The sequence below is a fragment of the Cylas formicarius genome, unplaced genomic scaffold (genome assembly GCF_029955315.1).
Source record: "Cylas formicarius isolate icCylForm1 unplaced genomic scaffold, icCylForm1.1 PGA_scaffold_3__17_contigs__length_32017465, whole genome shotgun sequence".
NCBI lineage: Eukaryota > Metazoa > Arthropoda > Insecta > Coleoptera > Brentidae > Cylas > Cylas formicarius.
The window spans coordinates 18,873,809-18,898,287 of NW_026844326.1; the positions used below are offsets into that span (position 1 = coordinate 18,873,809).

The 24,479-nt window shown below is 34.0% G+C and overlaps 2 protein-coding genes and 1 non-coding gene across 12 annotated transcripts in view; 2 read left to right on the forward strand and 1 right to left on the reverse strand.

The window, feature by feature from the left end:
* Positions 1-16,987, forward strand: part of LOC132699106 (rap1 GTPase-activating protein 1) — a 373,626-nt gene extending 356,639 nt beyond the window's left edge. For 5 of the 7 annotated variants that reach the window (XM_060665596.1, XM_060665597.1, XM_060665599.1 and 2 more), the window contains 8 exons: positions 8,246-8,467; positions 9,155-9,412; positions 10,564-10,784; positions 13,010-13,223; positions 13,531-13,749; positions 14,362-14,593; positions 14,647-14,816; positions 15,045-16,987. In XM_060665596.1, coding sequence (XP_060521579.1) covers positions 8,246-8,467; positions 9,155-9,412; positions 10,564-10,784; positions 13,010-13,223; positions 13,531-13,749; positions 14,362-14,593; positions 14,647-14,816; positions 15,045-15,155 — 1,647 coding nt within the window. In that variant the 3' untranslated portion in view covers positions 15,156-16,987. The remainder of the gene's footprint in view (positions 1-8,245; positions 8,468-9,154; positions 9,413-10,563; positions 10,785-13,009; positions 13,224-13,530; positions 13,750-14,361; positions 14,594-14,646; positions 14,817-15,044) is intronic. The other 2 variants (XM_060665601.1, XM_060665602.1) reach the window with 1 other exon arrangement.
* Positions 16,988-17,693: 706 nt separating this feature from the next.
* LOC132700224 (U2 spliceosomal RNA) lies at positions 17,694-17,885 on the reverse strand. Its single transcript, XR_009618611.1, has one exon. It is a non-coding gene; the product is annotated as a U2 spliceosomal RNA (small nuclear RNA).
* Positions 17,886-19,903: 2,018 nt separating this feature from the next.
* Positions 19,904-24,479, forward strand: part of LOC132699381 (protein split ends) — a 136,430-nt gene continuing 131,854 nt past the window's right edge. For all 4 annotated transcript variants that reach the window (XM_060666046.1, XM_060666049.1, XM_060666047.1 and 1 more), the window contains exon 1: positions 19,904-20,303. In XM_060666046.1, the coding sequence (XP_060522029.1) occupies positions 20,221-20,303 (83 nt within the window). In that variant the 5' untranslated portion in view covers positions 19,904-20,220. The remainder of the gene's footprint in view (positions 20,304-24,479) is intronic.

Sequence of the window (24,479 nt, forward strand, 5' to 3'; positions counted from 1 at the left end):
TGCCAACCTTCTACAGGGTGTGTACAAATTTACTGTTTGAAACGTGAATTATTAAAGAAATTACTTTTTATGTAATAAAGCATTGTTTAAACTACATGGTACTGTTGGATAGGGTAAATCAATGTGGATCTTTGTAAAATGGGGATATTTCGAGAAGTGTACAGGTTTTTTCAGCGACTTATCCATCGGTTGGGTTTCCTTTACCTGGATTTACAGAAATTTTGCTTAGAGTATTAGTATTGGTATCGATGCAGTTACATTTTCTTGTATTGTGACATTTTCGGCCCTTATATTTTATATCCCAAAACATGAAAAGTCCAGTTTTTCTGAATGGAAATATTACTACGTTTTATTAAGTTATATCAGCATAGCTTACCATCATGAATGTACCTAATAATTCAGACTACGGTTTCAAATCTGATTAAATATTTAGGTCAAAACGTAGTCTGTTTCAGAAAGTTCTCTCGAGTTTACAAAGGTATTCGGATGCAACGGTTGTGTGCGCTTATCTCTCTGCTGCCTGTTCATTTGCATTTGCCCTCGCTTGTCCTCGAATCCCGTTCACGAAATGATTCTAATATATATCGGTATTAAAATAGAAAAAACGCAACAACTTGAACTCTAATCTAATCACAGTACAGCTATTAGTCAATGTCGGCTATAAAGCAGCGCAAATAGGTGGAACGGTCTAAAAGTCGACTAAAAACGAAACTTAATCCGAACTTTTATTACTTTAAAGCCATTATACGTTTCGCAAGCGGCACGTGACCATTAAAAGCCGCAGTTGAATAATGCAGAATAAAGAATAAGCTTTGCGTGTTTTACTTACCAGAAAAGAAACTTGAAAGTTTTTTTTTTGCCACTTCGAAAGCAGCGAGTGTCCCGTTTATTATATGTATACTTTTACTTCCCCAAGATTTGGAATAAATAGCTTTGATCCACCCAAATAGATACTACCTTTTAAGGCAATCGAAATCATCAGTGATGGAGCGCAATTTGCAATAGACGTATAATCTGGCGCCAATAGTACAATGCTGTCATTTATGCACGCTATAATACGTACCCAAATAGCAGAGAAGTGACTATTGTAAGGTAATAAGGCATTTCCAGTGCCGTACGCATCAGCATTTACAAATCTCGACGAGTTTGACTGATATTTTTGTTTTCTACGTGAATTGCTGATTTCTTTTATCTTCAATTTTAAATGATTATATCCATCTTACAGTTTACATAGAGGACAGATCAAATTGGATACGAAATTCCCTTTTCGGTGTCTGAAAGTCAAGTTTCTTTAAAAAAAGATACGAAAAAAACCGCTGTCCTATTCTGGTATCTTATGTCTATTTTCTGTCTGTATGTATCTGTTCTTTTCTTATTTTGTTATTCACTTATCGAGTTTTGGTGCAATAATTTTGTGGAAGACCAACATTATTTATTCAAGCATATGAGATATATAAATTTTGTTATTCAGTATATGAATCTTATCGAATATTTTTAAACCAATATTACAAAAACGCAACCCAAAGGAATATATACGTTTTCAAGCCTAGTACTTCTCTACACCTAACAACTACGACTAAATTGCTAACTTACGGACACCTATGCCTCATCAAATGATCTACTTGGTTAACGTTATACCGTATCGTAACGTAAATGATAATTTTGTCGGCATGTGGCGCCACAATCATCCATCTGTTGCTGTCAGACAAGATTCGCATCTAACCGCGATTGCCATTTCACTAACCAGGAAGAGATGCGGAGCAATTGAGTCTGGTGATACGTTTATTGTCCAATGAGTAATAAATCTACGATGGTAAATCTTAACAGATGTCCTCCATGTTGTGATTCGAGTAGTAAATCGCCGCTCGTTGACTATTTAAACTTCAACTCGATACTTACGGTCGATTTTTTTTATTTTGACTGCTGTAATATGATGTTCAGTACAGTGCAATCTTACCAGTTTCATGGAGAGTGTCTCGAACTCGACTATTACCAATACGATCTCAGAAAATATAAAATCCTGCCTTGATATAAAAGCTTTTCTTTAAGATTATTTATTATATTTGTTGAAGTTCGAAAGTCACTTGCAATAGAGAGAGGGTAAAAAATTAAATTAAATTTAAAATTAACTAAAAATGAAAAATACAAAAATCGGAGTCCCGTACAAAATAATAAATAAAGTTGAAGAATATTTGTTTACTTTTGTATCTTAAAACAAAAAGAAAAAATGAAACAAATTCCCTTCAATTAGTCAATTTCATTTTTTAATGTAATTCCAGCAACTGGAAAGTAAAAAATTGAGTTTGTATTTTTTTAATGCCACATTTTCAAAACCTTTTTCAAAATATATTCGTTACATGTATGACATCGAACGGGCTGTCTATTTTCTTGTTCCGAATGTTGAAATTCAAGAAAATTCCTCGTAACTGTTAAGTAATTTCTATCACAAAAAATCGAAATAAAATGTGGTGTATTTTTCAGCGGAACAAGTTTGTAATAAAGGGGTAGGATGAAATTCATTAAACTAAAAAAAGTTTTGTGAAAATAAAAACCAGGCAAACTAAATTATTTAGTTAAAAAATTCGACTAACAAACTGGATGATAAACACATTAATATTAGATTATAGATTACTTGCTCATTTCTTTTAAGTCCTTATGTTGTCGCCAAAGATAAGCATAACTCAGAATCTCTAGATGCATACATAACCTCTGTTAGGCGGGGTCTTATCGCAAGAAGCAAACGACATAAACTTTAGGATTTCTTCAAAAATCCTTTTATCCTTTGACAGTTGCACGGCTGCGGCACTTTTCCGGACTTTTAATACTGCTTTGGAAAGTTTAATAGGGTTTGCGAAGACACTCGAATTGAGCAAGATTTTAATATTCATTTTATAGCGTCGAATGAAAAAGCAGATTTATTTTAGGCCCACTTCGATTGAGACTTACCGAATATTATAATCTTGGGAACATTCGAATGAAAAATAATCGATAATTCGTTACTGGTCTCGGCATCTAATGATCAGTTTGGCATCAATCAGCGTTGTTTGAATAAATATACACGGCTACTCCAAATTCTTATTTATCTTTGGTGTAAACTTCTGCTTTAGAAGATATAAAAATAAATGCCTATCTGAAAGGAATGTTGCTACCCATATTTTTTAAATTTTCCAAAATAGGTTTATTTGTTCAAAATTGTAATATGTAATTGTACGATGCTGTGTTATAATTTTCGAAAGTGCCATTAAATCCGTATCATAACCTAGTGCAAAAATAAGTCGGACCATTTCCTCAAGATCTTTTGGCAACGTCTGCAGACCAAAGTATCAATCGAATGATATCATCCGATTATACCCATCACTACTGAGTATTGTCGAGCGACGACAAATTTATGATTCCCGGTATTATTTTTTAAAATCATTCCAGATTTTCTCGCGTGTAGATATCGCCACATTCAGTCATGCGCGGTCTACAAGTGCATGTAAGAATTTTGCATTCTTTTGTTCGATGTTCAGGGATAACTATTGTTATAGATTTGTTATGAAGTAACAGATATAAACCGCATTCCTGAAGTTTCAGTGACGCCGTCGAATCGAACGTCATTTATTTTTAAAATGCATTCTTATATGTTCTCGGATAAACGGTAATAGAGCCACCTACATTTCATTAAGAAAGGTTTATAAAAAAAACATTAATATTGGCTATCCGCATACCTTCCAATGATATGTACACAAAAACAATTTGGGAAATATTTTTCATTTCATCATCTTTCATCTTTTATTTTTTGCAATTGTTAAACCGAAATTCCTTGAGGATGCAACTCATAACAATTTTTTAAAAACATTTTGTACCTAGGACTTAAGATGGTAAGATGGGTCTTTAGTGGCCAAACACGCATGTTCTCATCATTCCGACCGGCTGTATACATACTATATTTGTAGTTTTTAATTATTTGTTGAATCTTATTCATTCCTAGTTTATTGGTGACTCTTTCCTAGTAGGTAATCAAATCGATAAGTAAATCAAATAAAATCAAAAGTAAATAACGACCATCGAATACTAGAAACTAATTCAGGCTCCATTTGCAGTTTCCTCAACTTTGCAAATTGGTATTTCCATATAAAAATATGCCCAATTCACAAACAATTTTTTTCTGGGATATATAATATTAAAAACAAAATTGAAATTACACAGACATTGAAGAGGTATTTTGGTTCCAAAGCGTACAATCGGAAAGAACACTTTTAGACCTAGAACGGCAACAGTAACGGCAGTTTTACGTGTGTCAGAAAAAATAAATCATTTTTAATTCTAGTGAATCACAAACTATTTGTGCGACACGCGACTGAAAAGATGCGCTTTTTAAATTTTAAACACAGACATATTCTCACGATTCTATGGAAGAAAATTGAAAATATTGATGTAATACCATTTGATGTCAGTATGTGTACTTAAATATAATATGTAATTTTAAATATAATTATAAACATATAATTTTAAAGAATTATATGTTTATCGTGCACTTGAAGACTTCGATTTAGTTATTAATTATGCCTACTTAAAATATTATTTAAGGTATACGAAGTAATATCGAATAACACTATTTGCTTTTCTAATATTCGTTTTGTCGCATTTACTTTTACGATTTTACGTGATTAAGTAAAATGTCGCGGACACTCTTCATTCTTCTTTTGCAGTGCGCGAAAATGAAATCCTCGGGCAACAAAGATCTCAAGTTTCCATTAAAACGTCTTAAGTTTTAATCTCGAGGTTCTTTATAGTTCGGGTTTCGGTCTACCCTACTCCGAATCTGAATGTTTATCCCAGGAAACAAAAGATATTATTAATTTAGATGGCGTCGAGAGACGTTGTGCTGGCAAACACTTCACGTGGACGGAGAAAAACTTCGACGAGTCCACAAAAGATGGATTTAAGGTGCGATTTCTCACAAAAGCTTTATTGTCGGACGTGCATTCTTTGCTTCGGTTTCCAGACAGTAGCCGGATCTCTGGAAAATGATTTTTTTTGCGTTTTAACAAATTAGAGACATGTTGCGATTTGGAAGGATACTAAATATCCGGTTAATCTCCAACGCTAAAGCGTTAATTACATCAATCGGCCAATTAACTGAAACAAAATCGGATCTGGTTTTATTGTGTTCCTAGTAGTACTTCATTTTTTTTTATTTCAGAAAACTTACTGTATAAGTACAGGAACCAGCGCAACAAGGTTGGTCCATTTGAAAAAAACGCTTTTCGCCCATTTTGTGTAGGACGATGAAATAATGATTTTTTTAAACACCTTGTATAAAATTATAAATTTCCAGCGTATATCCAGGAGGCGGTGGAGAACAAAATCAAACAATACACAGATTCTTCCATTTAAAACATCGTAGTTGTCGCTACTTTTCGATAAGAATTGAATAATTTTTCCGTTCAGACTTTTTCACAAATGGTTATCGGGTAGATGGTCTCAACGCTTTTTCGCGAGGTTTTCAAAATTAGCTCGTTTTTAATTTGTTCTATCATCTCTAAATCATCATATCTAAAATAAAGGCAAAACACCAAAGAGTTAAGAATCTTAAAATTTTTACGATTTCGTTAGAATAAGCTATACGGCAGAAGATTACAAGAACCATTATCATTATCTACGGCATGTTAGCGTATAGGCTGCCGGAGGCTATTCAGATAGGTCTTTATGCTCATGTCGCTAATAATAAAATAATATCTATCATCTTCCCACATAACTGGAAAATTAACCGTAACCGCGATGATATCGCGAAGATGGAATAAGGCAATGAATTTTTTTCTATTTTGTTAAGTATTCAGCCTTGCGTTCTTCTGGTAGTGTCTCCCTTATAGATAAGTGTTTTTGGGTCTAAAACTTCCCTAAAAAAACGTACTGTGTTTTTATAGAGCTAACATAAAATTCGATCTAGAGTCTAGAGACGTTTTATTTGAATGGTATATGAGTTTATTTAAATTTTCTATCCATCTTGCTCCGAGTATCTCCGATTGTTGTTTGTTTTAAAATATGACAACCGAAATATAACACGATGATCGTACTTAATAAATAATTAGTATATAACTAATGTTCTTCAGATGTCTTATACCGTATACAGAAAATGGGTAAATACACATACCTTATTGTAAATACATTTACTATCATGCACTATTGTTTTTCATTCTAATGTATTTACTGTTGCATTATAGTAGCCCATACCATATACATTCGAGATTAATATCTATTCGGAGTTACAAAGTTGCCGCTGATATATGGAAAAGGAAACTTTTCAGCGTTATTTTTCTTTCCGGGCTCCTTTACCCATTGAACCGTTTGCAATTTGCGAGCATGTTTTATTAGTTTCGTTATGTATTCGAGAATGTGGCGCACATACAGAAAAGGGTCTTTGGCTAAAGCTTAACGATTATATTCTATATATTCGAATTTTCGCTTATAATGTATTTTGTGTTTATCGATTCATTTTGAAACCAGTTGTAGTATTTCGTCAAATGCGTTAATTTCACACACAACGTACAGCATTCGTGAACATTCAACAATATGCAATTGCGAGTCCAATCGATCCCACACTGTTTTGGCGCAGCATAAAATTTAAATATCTTATTTCTTCATGTCATTATTTATTTTAAATGCTGTTATGCGAAAAGTTATAGTACCGAGCTGATCTAAATTAAGTAAAATGTATTTGACAACATCTTCTTCTTTTTGTGTTAAACGAACACTGTGAGGAATAAGTGCAAATACTTACTGCCACTTAGCATTTAAGGAATTCTTTTACTTGTACTAGATTTTCAGTTACATGTATTTCACTCCTTTAAGTTTGCAATTAATGAGCATTTAACGCATAAATAATTCTATAAAAGCACTGCATACTGTTAAAAGATTCACCGATTTCCAAAAATGGCCGCGTAATATTTTGTTTCGGTGTACATTTTTAATTGATAAAAATTTGTTCACACTGTCTGTACGGACACCGAATTTTCAAATTAAAAATTTTATAGTGCTTTTGATGTAGTTACATTATCTGCCTATCTGTATTTCGCGACAAAAAAAATATATATTTTTTCATGATTTAACATGAAAATGTCCTAGATTTTAGCAAACAAAAAATAATTTACACTGTGTTCTTACCAAATCTCCATTTACAAATTCCTTCACTTTCTGGTTTTGCTCCAGTTTTGGTGTGTATAAGTGACAGTTTTGATGTGTGGAAAAAAGGTTAAAAAAGTCAAGCGACCAAATCGATTTTCTGACAGTGTTAAATAGAAAATCAAACTTGCACACCATTAATCGATATGACTGTTTAATAAAAAAATTTTGCGACCTTTGGATGATTTAACATTTCTAGATTTTCAGATTGAATTGTAAATCCCAAGTTTCCGCTACACTCTTTTATTTCTGAAAATTAAAATAAATAAGAACTAAAAGTTCAGATTTTCACAAAATTATATATTATGACATGACAATTGTTTCGACAACACCGTGTGTTTATGAAATGTAATATTTACAAACTGCCTGCTACCTGCTATATATACCGAAAAATGACCATAAAACCTTAATTAATGTTGTTGCGAGAATTTAAGTTCAATAAAGGAAATTAAAATAAATCTAATTCATCATTAAGCAATACATTTGAATGTCTCATTTTGTTAATCTCCATGGCTTCCAATAAATTTAATTTTCTACTTTTTGTGGCTGTATGTAAAATATCCATATTGTCGTTAAAAATGTGTTTTTCTGTGTTTAAGTGTGTAGCATAATTAGAATCTAGACTATTGTTTTTAAACGTTCTTATATATTCGTTAATGCGTTTCTTGAACTATCTACCTGTTTGTCCAATATAAATTTTAGGACAAGATCCACATTTCAACCTGTAGACCCCTGATTTTTGGGATTTTGGACATTTCGATTTATTGTTTTTTAAATATTTTTCTATTGTGTTATTAGTTCTGAAAGCTATTTTTAAACCACATTTTGACAAATGTTACAAACTTTAAAATATTAATTAAGGTTTTATGGTCATTTTTCGGTATATATAGTAGCAGGTAGTTTGTAAATATTACATTTGATAAAGACACGGTGTTGTCGAAACAATTGTCATGTCATAATATATAATTTCGTGAAAATCTGAACTTTTAGTTCTTATTTATTTTGATAAATGGATTTTTATCAAGTAAAAGCCACCTCAGTTCAACTTTTATTTCTGTTTTATATATATTTTTTCCAGGAACATTCTAACCTGATCGGCACCGACGAAAACCTAGGCCCAGTATTGCTATCTTTCAAAACTGAAAACGTGGCTCAACAGGAACACACGAGGATCCTGCTCAGATTGAGGCCCGGTACCAAGCACGAAATCGTACCATCGGCGTACCTTGGCCCAAATCCAGGACCAGCAAGGATGGCCAAGCTACTCAACGACGAACTAAACGTTGAAAATTTCATACCCGTAAGTTGGAGAAGTCTCATTTTTTTTTAATTATTATTTCTTGGATCTTGTTTTCGACCTTTGAATAGTAACACTGCTTTAGTTCGTAATGATATACCGTTTTTACGACATAATCAGGTATTTATGTTTGCTAAAATTTTATGAAGGTCTAATCGCACATCTACATCGCTTGGGTTTCTCTACATCAGAAGCGTGGTGTTGTTTCTTCTTATTTGGGTTTCAGCTGTCTCCATATCAGTTCGGTTGGATTAAAATTGCAATGATATGGGCTTGTGCAAAATGGTAGCCGGCGTTGTCCATCACGACAACACTATTGTTGAAATATTGTTAAGCAATTTTTCAGAAAATCAATTTTTAAAGATGTCTGCTGTCATGTTTTCGTGGTAGTCAAGCAAAAACGCGTTATCTACCCAACCAGTTTCAGAGCCCGCATGTAGTATCCCCGCGAAACTGGCACATTCAACAAACATTTCCTGTTGTCACCATCAGTCCATCCTTTCTGGACGGTATCGTGGCTATCAAACTAGGTCTCATTTAAATATATGATGGGGACGTTTTTAGCACGTATTTCTTCGATTTCTCTCATATATCTTGTCCTTCACTCCGAAATTCTTCTTGCATGCCGCAAAACTTGCCTCTTATGGATGATTTTGTAATAAAAACCATAATTTGTGGTTTAATTTGCAGGTGCTGCATCCCAGGTCGTCCCAACTGATAGCACAATACGACGAACATGTTCTAGTAACCAATTTCAAGTTCGGCGTGCTGTATCAACAATTCGGCCAGACAACGGAGGAGGAATTGTTTTGCAACAGGGTCACGAGTCCGGCATTTGATGATTTTTTGAGCCTATTGGGTCAGAGGATACAGCTCAAGGACCACAAAGGTTACAGGGGCGGGTTGGACATTCAAAACGGACACACGGGAGATACTGCCGTCTACGAGGTAGGGACGCAATATTTATTTTTAATAACGATTATTTTCTTCTTGCATTTTATAAGTGAACTTATACAGTGCGCTTCTAAAATAACCTACTTGGGGAAATGAATTGACACGTTGTTTGTTGCACGTTATTTAACACAAACTAAATTAAAATTGCATTGGTTAAAAAAATGTTAAATATTTTATTTCAAGTTTTTTAACTTAGGAAAACTAAAAGCTGCAATAGAATGTTAAATTAAACTCCTGTTGTTTTGGTTTTCTCCTAAAAAGTTAATTAAAATGTCATATTAATAACCCGAAATTAAGTTTTTACTATACTTTTTTTCAAAACATAGAAGTCATAGCTCTCGACCAGGTCTACAATACTGTTTATATCGAACAAGCGTATTTTTCACCCATTTTCATTTACGGTTAATCAACCACCCCCGTATAATATGTTTAAAATCTTAAAAGCACAAGTTCTAGCTCTCGATACGGGCTATATCGTCATGTGAAGAAACTTAAAATTCCATTTATTTCCAAATGAAAATAAATGGAAAATACCATGTCATTTTTCAGTTTTTTCAAATAACTGAACCACGGAGTTAAAGTTATAGCTTCTTACATCTTTTGGCTCAATTATCTTTCTTTTTGATCCAACGATTTGAAGATATATTTTCGCTCGTCAGCCTGTCCTATTTCTGATTCTCTGATCAGATCTGAGTAGAAAAATAATATGTCACATGGTTATAATTTTTCAATACAGCAATAAAAAAACATGAGAAATGGATAATTAAGGAATTTAATTAATTGAGATGTGTTAAAGTTAACCAGAGAAATTTTAAAATTTAATCCAAAATCCCTTTTTTCTACTCTATACGCTAAAATACCAAATTATGCAGGGACCGTTTATTATTAATTTATTAAGCACCCTCATGACTAAAATCGAGTTTATCAAACTTACTGCATAATAGGCTATTATTGGATCGCATTATATGGACAAAATTTTAATTTAATCATTCCCAGATTACTACTGCTTTTATTTATTTCTCGTAGGCTAGTTCCTTTTTTCGATAAATATTTATATTCCTTTGTATTTTAAATAATTCTGTTGTGTATGTTAGACCGTTTGGTCCCCAATCAGTTTTCTTATCGCATTATATTTACTACTACAGGTGTTTAAAGAACGAGAAATCATGTTTCACGTATCGACACTGCTGCCGTACAGAGACAACGATCCCCAACAGCTTCAGAGAAAGCGGCACATAGGCAACGACATAGTGGCGATAATTTTTCAAGAGGAAAATACCCCGTTCTCGCCCGACATGATCGCGTCTCATTTTCTCCACGCCTTCATTGTTGTCCAAGTCATAGATCCGAATACTTCGAACACTAGGTAAGTGAAACCATGGACAAAATAGTTTCGACGTTAAGCGGCAAAGTTCCGTTTTATCGGGGAAGGTGAGTGAAACGCAAATAGGGAACGTGCGCGTCGCACGACGAAGATAGTGCCAAGTTTTCCGAATGAATGAGAACCGACAATAAAATTTTATTGGGGACGGTAACTCATGAAAAGCGGGACGATGTGCATGTTTGTAAAATACCGGCAAAGTTCAACGGGCGTAGAGGTTAAAAGTTTTGGTGTGGCTGATCGGGAAAATCGGTTTCTAAGGGACAAAAGAAAAATCAGGTCGACATGTTTGTTAAAAACGTGCACCGGAAGAAAATTTAAAAATTGTGTCGTAATAGTAGAAGATGACAAACCAAACACGTGAAACTATGCCTGCTTTATATATTCGATGTTTCTCAGCTTTCTTCATTGGTATTCTCAAAAAAAGTTCGATTCAAGTCTTGATGGAAAAAATGTTGAGTTCTGCTTGGAGTAATAAAAACAATTTTTTTCTTGTTTGGTGCCATTGAGATGGGCAATAGCGATGGGCCATCTATTTTTTTAATATCCTTTAATTTTAATTGGTTAATTTTCTGTACTGAAATTATCAACACTGCTACCTGCTCCCATGCGTCAATAATAAGAATAAGAATTTTTGAAAACGAGAGAAAGGGTGATCTAGCAGAAAAAGCAGGAAGCTCTCCGATTTAAGAATAGAAGACGCTTATAAAATTGTCTTAGAAGGTGGCGATTAAGTTTAAAGGGGAGAAGGAGGAGGTCATCATTTCTAAATAAAGCAACCTATAGGGGTACCTAATTGTTGAGGGCTAATTTTTTTTTGCAGTTTTGCTATTTTGCTAAATTGTTGCCATATTCTGAGGTATTATTTTTGGTTCGTTTCATTCTTAACATTAAACCATTTTCAAAATTCCCGCTTATGGTAAAAAAAATGGCGTTAAAGTGTTTGTAAAAAAATGTTCGTTTAGAAGCCGACTTCAAAAAAATGTAAAATTAAAATCCCGGCCAAGGTCCAGATATTTGCTGCTCTGAAATTTATTTCATTTTTCACGACGCTTATGTTTATTTGAAGTAATCCCAATCTGGCCAGTTTTACTCTTCAACTGTACAGAATTAATCGAGTTTGAGTTTGTTTTGAGATTTATCGAATAAATGGTAAGAGCTTTTCAAAAAACCCTTCTTCTGCGAGAAGCGATTCTATTTTCTCACAGACTAAAAAAGTCTGCATGGTGTCTATAATCTGCGCGACGTATAATGTTTGTTCATACGTACTTATTGATTTTGCACTGTCTTTTTAATGCAATTGTTCCTAATACCTTAAACAAAATGGATTTTTCTAGCATCAGTGCTGTTGACATTTTTGCATTTTCGGTTCGTGTAATTTTTATTTGTAGAAAAAAATCTTGTGTATTTCGAAAAAAGTGTCATTTTGGTACTGGACTGGGCCTCGAAAGAAGAAAAGAAAGACGCAATAATTATTGCAACGAGACAAAACGAAAGTGCTTCGCAAACTTACTTTTAAATTACATCTGAAACTATTATTTTCCTTAATATGGTTAGTTGTATATATTATTTTTAAAACCAATTTTATTCAGAATGATGTTTCACGAAGGAAGATTTGTTGTGGTAGGTATTTTGTAAGATACGTTTAATGAACTTAAAAATAATGAGCCATAGTTAAAAGTCAAATCATCTAACGTCAAGTCAAATCGTTTTCATTCTCTACGATTCGATGAACAATTTAAGTTTGATGATACAAATTTCTAATAATTATTAATCCAATCAACGGAGTGATAACAAATACCTTTATCTATTTTATCATTTTTATGCTTGTACATAATAAGCGAATAGGTATTCGGGGAAAACTGCGTTTATAATTTTCCTTAAACTTTTACATTTATACTACCTGAAATGTTGAATACTTGCATTAATAAATGCAAACTTGTGTAATGTTTCCTCTCTCTTGTCACCATTCAGAAGGTAGAAGGAAAATTGATGTGTGGTTAAGGTTTACGAAAAACTATAAAACTTCACAAGTAAACACCAATTACTGTGAAATTAATAATAGGAACCACCCACTGACCCATTAATTTATTAACTGCTATAAATACTTAAAAATGTTATATATATTTATATTAAAATTGTGGTAGTGTTAGGTAAACACTAAATTGACGTTCGATGAGACTTCCACTTTTTAAAATAACGTTTTTCAGGTACAAAGTAAGTGTGACAGCGCGTGACGATGTGCCCTTCTTTGGACCGACTCTTCCCACTCCTGCTATATTTCATCACGGTGTCGAATTTAAGGAGTTTTTGTTGACAAAGTTGGTGAACGCAGAAAACGCCTGTTACAAAGCAGAAAAGTTCGCTAAACTGGAGCTGAGAACCAGGACGTCCCTTTTGCAGACACTCACAGATGAGCTCAAGGTACTTAACATTTTTACACACTTATTCATAACATCTTAGAAAAGCAAATATTCCCTGGTATCTTGAAGGGATTGATATTAAACACTATTGTAAAGGAAATCAAATAAGCTATATTTTTAAATGATTTTGGTTGTTATGAGATTATGCAATTTTAAGTTTGTAATACATTTTGTATTATTATTCTTCATTGGTATTTGATTTTTGTCATTCTTCGTTTCAATATATCCTCCTAACTTGATTTAGCTTATGCTAAATTGGATAGTTCAACTGCGTTGGAGTAACCCACATAGGCAATCTTTCTTTTCAGGAAAAAACTGCAGAGTTTCTTGGAAGCAGCGCTACAATAATTCCTGGAACGCCCAAAGGTGACTCCGGCCCCGGCTCCCGCTTCATCGACACGGTGAAGAAAGCATGGAGCGCAGCCAAAGTTAAATCAAGTCAGAGCGACAACAATCTTGCACCAAACAATCACGACAAATTATCGAAAAAGGCCAGTCAACCGACCATATCCGAGTCAACGCCATCGGTTAGTTTTAATCTTTAAACCTGATTCCTTATTGGGACTGTAGTGGTCAGTTCTGAGTTTGTGCCTTTTTTCGCCTTCATCTCCCAAAATATTGACTGTACCAGAAAATTCTCAGCATGCTGAGCCAACATTTCTGTGGCGTCTATTTGCTTCCTCATCAAGGGTCTTATGATCTCTGATTCTCAGACGTCTGTTAAAATTGCCAAGTACCAAGTAGCGCATCAGTCGTCTAACCTCTATTGGGTGAATTTCTAGCCAAGCCTTGTCAGTTTTATGTGATTTCATGTATGTTGTAGGTTATTATTCTCATTATATATTCACTGCATTGAGTTTCAAAGTCCACACTGTTAAACCTCACATTACATGAAAAAACTGAAAAATGTGCTGGAAGCTGCTGATAGGCACGTCCAAAACATTTTATTAGTTGTGGTTGTCAACTTGGTGTTCTATTCCCACTATAATTCTAGAGAGCTTGACGAGAAGGGAAATTAGAATCAACAATATTATTCGAAGTGCTAATGGATTTCTAGTACTCCAGATGTTTCCTCTTGTTTCCGAGAGCTCTAACCCAAACAAAAAAAAGTGAATTTCTCAAATTTTAATTGGTTGCAGAGTGGACGATCTATTTCTAAATCATCGATTGTGTCCAATGGCAAGAAAACCAGTAGTGTGGGATCTGGTACAGGTAGCGGTAGGTCGTCGACGGCTTCGTCGCCAGATCTCACGGCCCACGCACCTCCTTCAGGTTCCCATCAGCCAGCACTTAGCGAAGCCAGCGACGACTCGTCTCTTACTTCGGAGGATTTGGAGCATCTCGCAGGAGGTTATGTCGACAGCGACACTGGTAAGTTTCTTGAAAAACATATGTAAAGGAGTGACTTCAAATTATTCTTTTAGGTCTCGAATCGATGTCTTCAGCTGAAACAGCCGCCAAGGCTTGCAGCGTCTGCCAAGACAGGCCCGGTAGCGAAACACCCGGAGGACGGGCAGAAACTGGACAAGACGCTTTGGTTCAAGAAGTAACCAGGTTAAAGTGCGACAAATTAGATTTGCTCAGGCAGAATGTGGTATGTAAAAAAAATACATTGTGTAAAAATAAGAATATGCAGAAATTTCTTACAACTAATAGAACGCTTATTATAAGTGACATAAATAAATAAATGTTAAGAACTATTATCATGAAATTAAAAATTACAGAACTGTTTGGTATTAATGTAACACCAAAACGTCTCCCAAGATTGAACAGGAAGATGATTACAAGAATCTAATTATGTGCTAAATAAACTTTCTTTCAGAGTTGCCAGAGGGATATTAAGAGGCTGCGGGAGAAGGAGCTGATTCTACAGGGTGAGCTGGCCCAGGCACACAAAGAGATCATGAGATTGAGGGAGCTTCTCAAAGATTAACACGGAAGCGCTGTAGGAAACGTAATTAGATCTCGGATTTTGTATCAGCATTAAGACGCGATGGATTAAAGAGATTTGGGCGTTTTCTCGACCTAAGGAAAAAGTATCTGCATCGGATGATTCGTATTATTTCTACGTTTGAAAGAATTATTTTTCAGGTACTGTCTAGCCATTGGTATTTAAATTTCATTTCAAACGGTCCTGCAATGTCTAGGTATATGTCCAAACGTTAAAAATTTGGGCACCGCCTTAAGTGCTCCAAAATAATCGCCCAATGAGGTTTCTTGACAGGTTGCACACTTCTGAAAATAAGAAATTTAAAACTTTCGTCGATTTTCAGATTGGGTCATTATCAATGCAGTGGTTATGTTAAAGATTTGGCGAACCTAGTTAGTTCACTATTTAATCCTGTGTTTACGTTGAATTCTAATTGACAGTTAATTTCGAGTTAGGCATATACAAAAAAGGGCCTGAAATCTTTAATGGAAATTTCTAAACCGCACATGGTCTCCTTCAACGTTGCCCAGTGGTAGTCAAACCTTCAGCATAATTTCGATATTTTTTTTGTGCTCTTTAAATTCGGTGTTTTAAAAATTTCAGAATAAAAAATCCCGTATTCAATTCAAGAAAACGTTTCGAGTTATAACGCATACAATGCGACGATACCACTGAAGTAAATACAGTTTTTATTTTCAAGGGTTCAGCTACGATATGCAAGACATCTATCGCATTGTTCCAAAGTCTTGTAAATCTTTTTTTTTTCAATTAGGGCAAGTGATTCGTTTCGAAGGATCGATAAAGATCGAGATTTCAGTATTTATAATCAGCACGGGATACTTCTTCCACTTTAGCACAAATACAATCAAATTAGATGTAGTTAATGGTTTTATCCACGTCTTTAGCAAAGAAAAATTGATGTGTATAATACGAGATGTAGATTAAAATAACACATTTGTGGAATAAGTGTCGCACGTCAGTTATTATGCATCACGTTTTTCTGAATACAACCTGTTGTGTGTTTGTGATATTTTCTCTTTTTTTTGTACATTCGAAAAGGGTTATGAAGGTGGCTTAATTTAATACTTCAAAAAGGGAATGCCGGTACAAATACGGAAATTAAGCAACTTTCGAAAGGTCCTTTCAGTTAATTTTCGCTACTGTTTAGATTTAGATATTTATTAATATATCCTGTATATTATTTAAATTTACCACTTTACCAACCTAATTATACCAAAGTTAACATTCCCCAAAAATTCTGTTTCAGAAAGTCTATTTACTAAGTGTATATAACAAAGTATTTATTAAAAATGTAAGTCCTTTTGCATTTTAAGTGGAAAAAAATAAAGAGAATAGCCATTTGAGCAGATTATTATCATTTATACTTTGTTTATAATATATTATAAGTTTTTTTTGTACAACTGCAATATGTATTACTAAAGTTTTAGTATTAAAGATTTATGTTTCGTTTAGGTTAAGTTTTTTGCACTTGTAAATAATTTAATTAAGTTCCGTTCTGTTCAGAAAAACGTCTTTACTCTCTAAACAAAATATGGCCTTCTCTACGTTATATGGTAGAATTACACTATTATGCTTCGTTGACATCTTGAAAATCTTTAGAATTATAGGTGTACCTATAGTTTAGAGAACGTTTCTGTAACCTATGTACCCCTTCGATGTAAAACGCTTTTACGTTATACGTTGAAAATAACTTTTGTGTAATATCTGAATTTCTTTGTATGAGTAAATTTTTTTTGATACATTTTCCTTTTTTATTTTGTTCTTTTTGTGCTTAAATCCTAATAAATTACTTGCAAAGTAATTGATAGTGACGTTTTATTTGCAATATAAAACTAATCCAATCTGATCAACATAATCCCATCCAGGAATGTAAAGGGTTGAAATACCAAACAACTAATTAAAGTGTATAAATAATAAAAAAGATAAATGTAAAAATTTTAATAAAAATTAAAACTAGATTTTTTATTGAAAATAAACCATTTGTGGGAACATCTAAGAACTAAAGTTTTTGACGCATTCATCTTGCCAATATCTTTTAAAGATAAGAAGACAAATACATAGATAACACAGAGAACAAGGGTAACGGATGTAGTGTACATAGCCCTAAGACTGAAATGGGGAATACACAGAACATGTTGCCAGGGAAGAAACTTACAAATGCCAAAAATCAGTCCTACTTTGGACACCATACGAATTTCGAAGGCCCACGGGAAGACCACCAATGACATGGACGGATTAAAACATGCCAGCCAAAATTGAATACAAACAGTCCAGAGCAGAAGAAAGTAAAACAAGGAACAAGTGGTGTATGTAGACTTAGAAGACGCTAAAAAAAGAACCGACAAGATTAACAAGTATCGCACCTTTGTTGGGGAACAGTTGTATGCTGACGAGCCTTTTAAGTGCTCGGCTACCATCGTTTTGACCAGAGGACGCATTTAATTGATTCACATCGCTAAAAACCTTGCATCTTCCACACAGTTCTCTTGTAATTTTCCTAAGTACTTAATTTTAAATTTCCTAAAATGGGCCGATCCCGGCGGTACTGCAATACCGAGCCAACCCGCGATGGAGGCGGAGCAAGCCCCTAATTCTCCATCAATTTCCAAAAATCAGTTTAATATACTGGCCCCGCATGCGGGGCGTATCAGATATTAAGCTGATAAGAACAGATACTACACTTTGATCTTAGCCAAAAGGCCGAGAAGCGATGCCGATATGAAAAATGTTTGACCATTTATACAAAGAAACGCGTTCTTGGGCGGTAAAGAAAACGACTTCAGAGCCATCTATAATGTAGTTCGAGAAACTTACACGCCACCCTGGCAAACATGAATTAAATAAATAAAATTGAACATTATAAAATGTAAGAGCCTACTAATATTATTGTAGTTAATTTTTGTCTAGTTTGATTTTCCGTATGAAATTTGTTTTAATGATTTTTTTACTTGATAATTTCAAGTAATGACTCTTCCACACAAAACCGTGCGCCATCTAACGGAAAATAGAAACATTTAAAATTGGATCTTTCTTTTCTTCAAATAAGTACGAGCTCCTTTAAATTTTGTCCTGAGAGATGGCACCCGCAGAAGCTCGATAATTAACTTGCACGGTTTTTATCAAAAGTGGGCAAATACTTTTCCAAATCATTTTTGTACCGATATAAATAACTACAGTTGCAACAAATGTAGTTTGAATTGCTGAAATAGTTATCTTAGAATGTGTCCGCTAACAGAAAAATATGTAGTATGTATTTGTACGTGGATATGGAGTTAATACATACCTATTATCAAAGCGAATTATTTGAATATGGAAAACCATACCAAAATGTGAAATATTTGGACCTACCTGTGTTAGTATGTATAAATGTAGGTATTCCCATACCAATTGGGTTTTTCCTGTGGTGGTTATATCTACCTATGTAGTTTACCATGATTACTTAAACCATAATAAGTTGGAATGCACTTGTTTCCATCAGAACAATTTCCACAAAAGATTAGTAAGGATACATTTATAAAGAATAACCATTGTGCTAGAATCCATTGAATTTTGTATAATAGCGTTGTGGAATAATACGGTCGTCGCAGCGTTGCCACATGAACTACATTCGAGGGATAAAAGAAAATTAAGGTAGACGGCCAATGCTGAAACACATTTAATATAAGTATTAGGTATTACCTGCTACATGCCTATAGCAAAACGTACCATTTAAATCTACTTTAATACTAATCCCAGAGCCAGCGAAAACCAATGGTATACGTACAAATAAATCACCTAGGTACTGCCTGTCAGGACCCCAGTTGTTTTAGTAGTTCTTTAATAAATTGATCTTATTGTCTAAAAATAAGTATTTAAAGGCTTATCTTTGTAAAATCGTAGTTTATCGTTTATTCCTTTGATATCTTGTCGCACTTTCATTACCCAAACGAGGAAAAAAACGCACCAATTCGGGATAAACTTTAAATGACGGCAACGTCGATTAAGCTTATTTCACACCGAACGGGTAGTAGAACCGGTCGGAGCTTCAATTAAAACGGACTATTACTCATGCTGAAAAAGTTAGGAGCACGCTGCCAGCCGTTTTATTTTAGGCCTTTACGTTTATTTTATAAAATTCATACGTACGAAATTCTAAACTCGCCAGATTTTTTAAGAACTATGTAAAGCAAACGGGGTCTTAGTCCTTAAAGCAATTTAAACGTAGGTAGCCAGATTTGACCACTGACGTATGCCATTATCCATTATTATAATAATAACTATTTACTTAACAGTCAATTGCCTTAAGAAATCTCAATCTGGAATCTCAGCATTTTAGTAAAAATAACCGGATACATAATATGTAAGATTTATGGATGCATACTGTTTCACTAACTGTTTTCTAATTAGGTATTCCAAATAACTTGAAAATTTACATCACAAAGAAGTAATATACCACGTGCAAAATAAAAGAATGGTCATTTTTTTTGTATTTAACTCGACAGACAAATATTATGCTGCTACTTAAACAAAAATAGAAAATATCAGTGGATGTTTTCAGGTAAGTTAATAGAGTGTTGCAAGCGACCGAAAGGTCCAGCAGAGGGAGACAAAATATAAAGGACAGGTATATCGCGGTACACGAAACCGTCCGAAGGATTCATCGACGTGTTTCGTGAGTTTTCTTCGTCTGCCGCGCGGCGTAAACAGTTATCGCGCAACGTAACTCGTGGATAGGGCCGGCGGGCTGACACAAGGCGTAGCGCAGAACACCATAAGCATTTCGAAGTCGCGTTAGCAGTATGTTGTGTGTAGATAGAGCGAAAAAGAAGTGAAAAAGCCCCGCAACCGGGTTTTTTAAAAGTGTTAAAAATTGAGGGGTAGTGCAACAAAAAAATTGGTGTTAAAATCTGGTGGGTGTCGCTATGATGTGATGTGGTAAAACGAGTGGTGGCGAAAACGGAGTAACCCCGGAGTGCGCCAAAATGAAGTTGAAACGGCTGTGTTTTTTTGTGAAATAGTGTTTGTGCGCCCAAAACCAAAAATTCCTCAATGTGGTGTTTAGGGCACAATGGTCAGAGAGACTAGACATTTGTGGGTAGGAAATTTACCCGATAATATTAGAGAAGATCGAATACGAGAGCATTTCAAACGGTAATTATCCATTTTTCATCTATACTATCTTGTGGATTTTTTTTTCCTTTATTGAACTTTTGACGTTGTGTACATGTTGAAAGTTTCATTGGAACGCAGTTTGCGTGAACTTTCGGGATATTACTTGTAATATAACGTTGGAATTTTCAAAAAATAATTTTGAAAAGACGCGAGTATGTATATGATTTAGAAAAAATAATAATTGCAAAACTACACCGTAAATACTAAAGCCCGCACACGGCGGTATGAGACGTGGAACTTTTCGTAGACTAATGTTTTTGACTGCGTTAGTAATTCGTCGCCGATATATCAGACTGTTCATCCCCTAAAATACGAGGGTTTAAAACTGCTCCCTGCTAATGTATTTATTTTGGGTTAAAAAATATGTCCAATTTGTTGCTACTTTGTATATTATTAAATTTGTTGCGAACTAAAAAAAAATCAAGAGAAGCGTACACATAATAAACAAAAAACATAAAATAAAAAGCTTATAAAATTAATGGATTGTCGATATTTGACTCGTCAGCTTTAAAACACATGGGCTGGAAATATCTGAAGGAGTAAGTATATCTAGCTATAGACCACGTATTAAAAGGATTTAGGTACCTAGAGTTGTTAATTGATTATTTATAAAATTTTAAAAATTGCTTCAAAACTTGATTTCGATTCGGAATTATTTTAAATTGCATTAGGTGACCCAACTGATGTTTTATTCGCTTATTTCCTGCATTAAAAGAATTTTGGACATAACACTTTTTTTAGGTTTTCTCACTGGATTGTTTTTGCTGCTGCGTTGCACCAAGAATTGAAATATATTAAAACAACTTTAAATTGTATAATATCTTATTTATACTTCTCACACACTATGGAGGTGAAAATCATTTTTACCAGAAATAGTGTTAGGTATAACAACCGTCCAAATTGTATGTTTTCAACGCATAGTTTTTATTTTCTTGGTCTTTTAAACCAAATTGCTAGTTGTGAGTGCCACGCTGTGGTTTACCAAACCTAATTGCAACGAATGAAAAGCCTTTGTAATTTTTATCTTTTGCCGATCTTCCTTATTGCTGCTTTAACAAAAAAAAAAACAAATCACTCATCGGCATCTCAAAGTCTTAACAATAGACAAGCCAGTAACAAACTACTTGCCTAAAAGTTGTTACCCAACAAAGGTTATTCAACTCGATGTAAATTTTGCAATCGCCTTTTCTATTATTTAAAAATAAAACTCAGCTGTGGTGTGCCGGTTTCGCCATTTTCTTATGGTACGTTGCATATATCATATCAAGTTGATTGTTTTAATGATAATTATGCCAGCCTATTTTATATGAAGTAAGGCAGGTGCCAGTCTTGTTTTCATGTTCATAGAGCTTTGCTTTGCTGGGCGACGCTTAACTTTGCAATAATTCAATTCGGAGTTCGCATTTTTTTGACAGTCTAACGGTCCACAAACAAGTTCTCTGAGCGAGACAATGAATAATAATGGCAAAAATATTCATATTAAATTTAAAATAAGACGATGAAATACCGTTCAACAGTTGTTTATTCAGAGGTCGTCGATGGAGATATACATTCATACAGGCATCGAGATAAGCTGCTTTGTCGTCGCTAGATAGGATTTAACCTCGCAGTAACCCGTATTTTTTACCACACTGGTGCACTGACTGCTGACTGCTGACTGTTCCGGCCACTTTTGTATCTAAATTGATATTCTTATCTTTTCTGCTGCATAAATTTAATGTATCGCTATATAAAAAAAAACAGCTTTCACATCTTTGCTTTCAAAAAATTACACGTTGAGTATTTTAAGCAGGTACTTTTTTTAACGGACTCGTTCGTATAATAAAATATATCAAAACCTTAAAACTTTTTACGTTTATAGAAAAGTGCCACTCTATATAATATTATTCCAAGTTTAAGAAAGGCGACCAGATTGACCTCCTGAACGCTGAGGTCACTTATAGGCGAAACATTCTTAAAAATTTTGAGTGAGCAGTTTTTCCGAGGTTTTCCCTCTGTGAGTTGCAAGGGCTTTCTATAAGACTATTAAATAATGCGGAGATAAAACTTATAGTATTCTACAATACTTTTTCGTAGTTTTATTAAAGTAATTACTCTTTTTTTTTTGTTCTATTGCTAGCTGATTACGTAAAAACGGGTTTTAAAACAAAATATTTTTATTATTATTTATTATTATTATTATTTATTATAACATTTAATCAATATAACAATTCTAAAACGTCATTTCTATTTCATGTTTGTTAATTTGCTCATGTACAATGTGCCATTTTTATTAATTTTTTTATTGCAAAATAACATAGATGGTATGAGAATACAAAATGTCAATTAGACAATTAGAAAAAAAATGAAACAGGAATCGTTAATGTAAAATTTAGTAGAACATTGCCATACTACTGTAGATACATAAATAAGTAGAAAAAATATATGAAACATTTATTTTCATTTCTGTAAGTGAATATATTTAATTACTAATTCACAGGTCATCAGGTCAATTCCCTTAATAGTCTTTTTAAGTATATTATCAAAAGAACTACCTTAGTGAAGAATAAGTTAGTTATTGGTCTTGCAACAATATACATTTATTCTCTTTCAACATATGACCCAACGCCACATTTTGTATTTTGGAAACTAAGCATGCCCGGACTTATCTTTATGTTAACCCATTTCCTTTTTTTAGGATTCCATATAGCAGCATTTAAAGTCCTAATTTTTGTGTATGCGTGTATATTTGTGTTTTATTGGATTTACGAGGTAACTCGTCCATCTATCAAGGGCCAATTTTAATTTGTAAGAGTACAAACTTACCATTTACGAAACTTCTGGTTCGGTTGTTGTTGAGTCGACCTTGCTAACGTTTAAGTTAACGTCTGAAGAAGCCAACAGGGTGTTTAACGAAACGTTAGTGTGTTCGACTCAACAACAACCGCTTTAGGAGGAATCCAAAAGTTTTGTAAATACTATTACACTAGCCTGTGGAAGTTTAAAAAAAAACAAACTTAATAACTAAAATATGCAGGCAGCGCCGTGTGTGAAGCGAAGAACACGTGAGAGAGAGCCGACAAGTCCGAAATGCAAAATCGGGATCTCCCGTATATGTGTGTGCATGTTAAAAGGTAATTTAATAACGGCCATTATTGTGAAAATCGTGGTGCTTTGCTGCCGTGCTCTATCACGTTAATCTCGTTCGCCATTATTCCATTTACCCGAGAAATTCGCAATATATTCGTTTAATGTGCTTTTTTCCTAAACCGAATAACACTTGGAATGAGTCTGGCGAACGCGTCCCGGCAAATGTTAACGTTTAGGGCGTTAACTGATCGCGTGGATGTGATTACGGCGCTGGCCTGGATCGAAACTGCGATTTGCGCCTAAACTGCAACTTACGGATTAGTAGAAAGTATTGAATTAACTATACACGTCCTTTATTATTGATCAGTTATTTAAGCATATTTTTTTTACAAAACATTTTCAAACAATTCAATGTACATGTAAAGTCTGTTCATAGATATAAGAAAGTGACTAACTGATACGAATTAAGGAAAGACCCGGGCAAGCTGTAAGAATGAAATATGGCCGAACAGGTCCGTACTTTGCTTAGAATTTAATTATTTGGGGTTGTGTTAGGAAAGATAGATACTAAACAATATTTATTTATTTATGTATGTATTTAGGTTTAAATCTAAAATAAAATTACAAATTATTTTCATTACTTAAATTACTTAAAATTATTCACATAATATATCAGTATCACTAACGCTATCACCGCCTGTTGTTCTGCTTTTTCTATATGTTTAACAGAATTTGCCCAACTTTGTGGAGGGATGTTAAAAACTTGGGTTTTTATAAGTTTGTGGACATTGGAGTTAACACGGGGAAAAACATTGTTACGACGAATGGCAGATTTCAGTTGGTGCCAAACATGTTCAATGGGATTAAATCTACATTGGTAAGGTGGAAGCCTTAAAACTGTATGCTCTAGATTTTTTGCATAATTATCACAGACGTATTCCTTTTGTAGGTTCAAGCTTTCTAGAACCTCAATTAATTGATTTAATTTTCGTGAAAATAAATATCGTTATTATACATGTATACATGTGGTTTTGGATTGTTGCTTTTGTGTCACATGAGGAAGGGGTTTTAGTCAACTGTCTACTG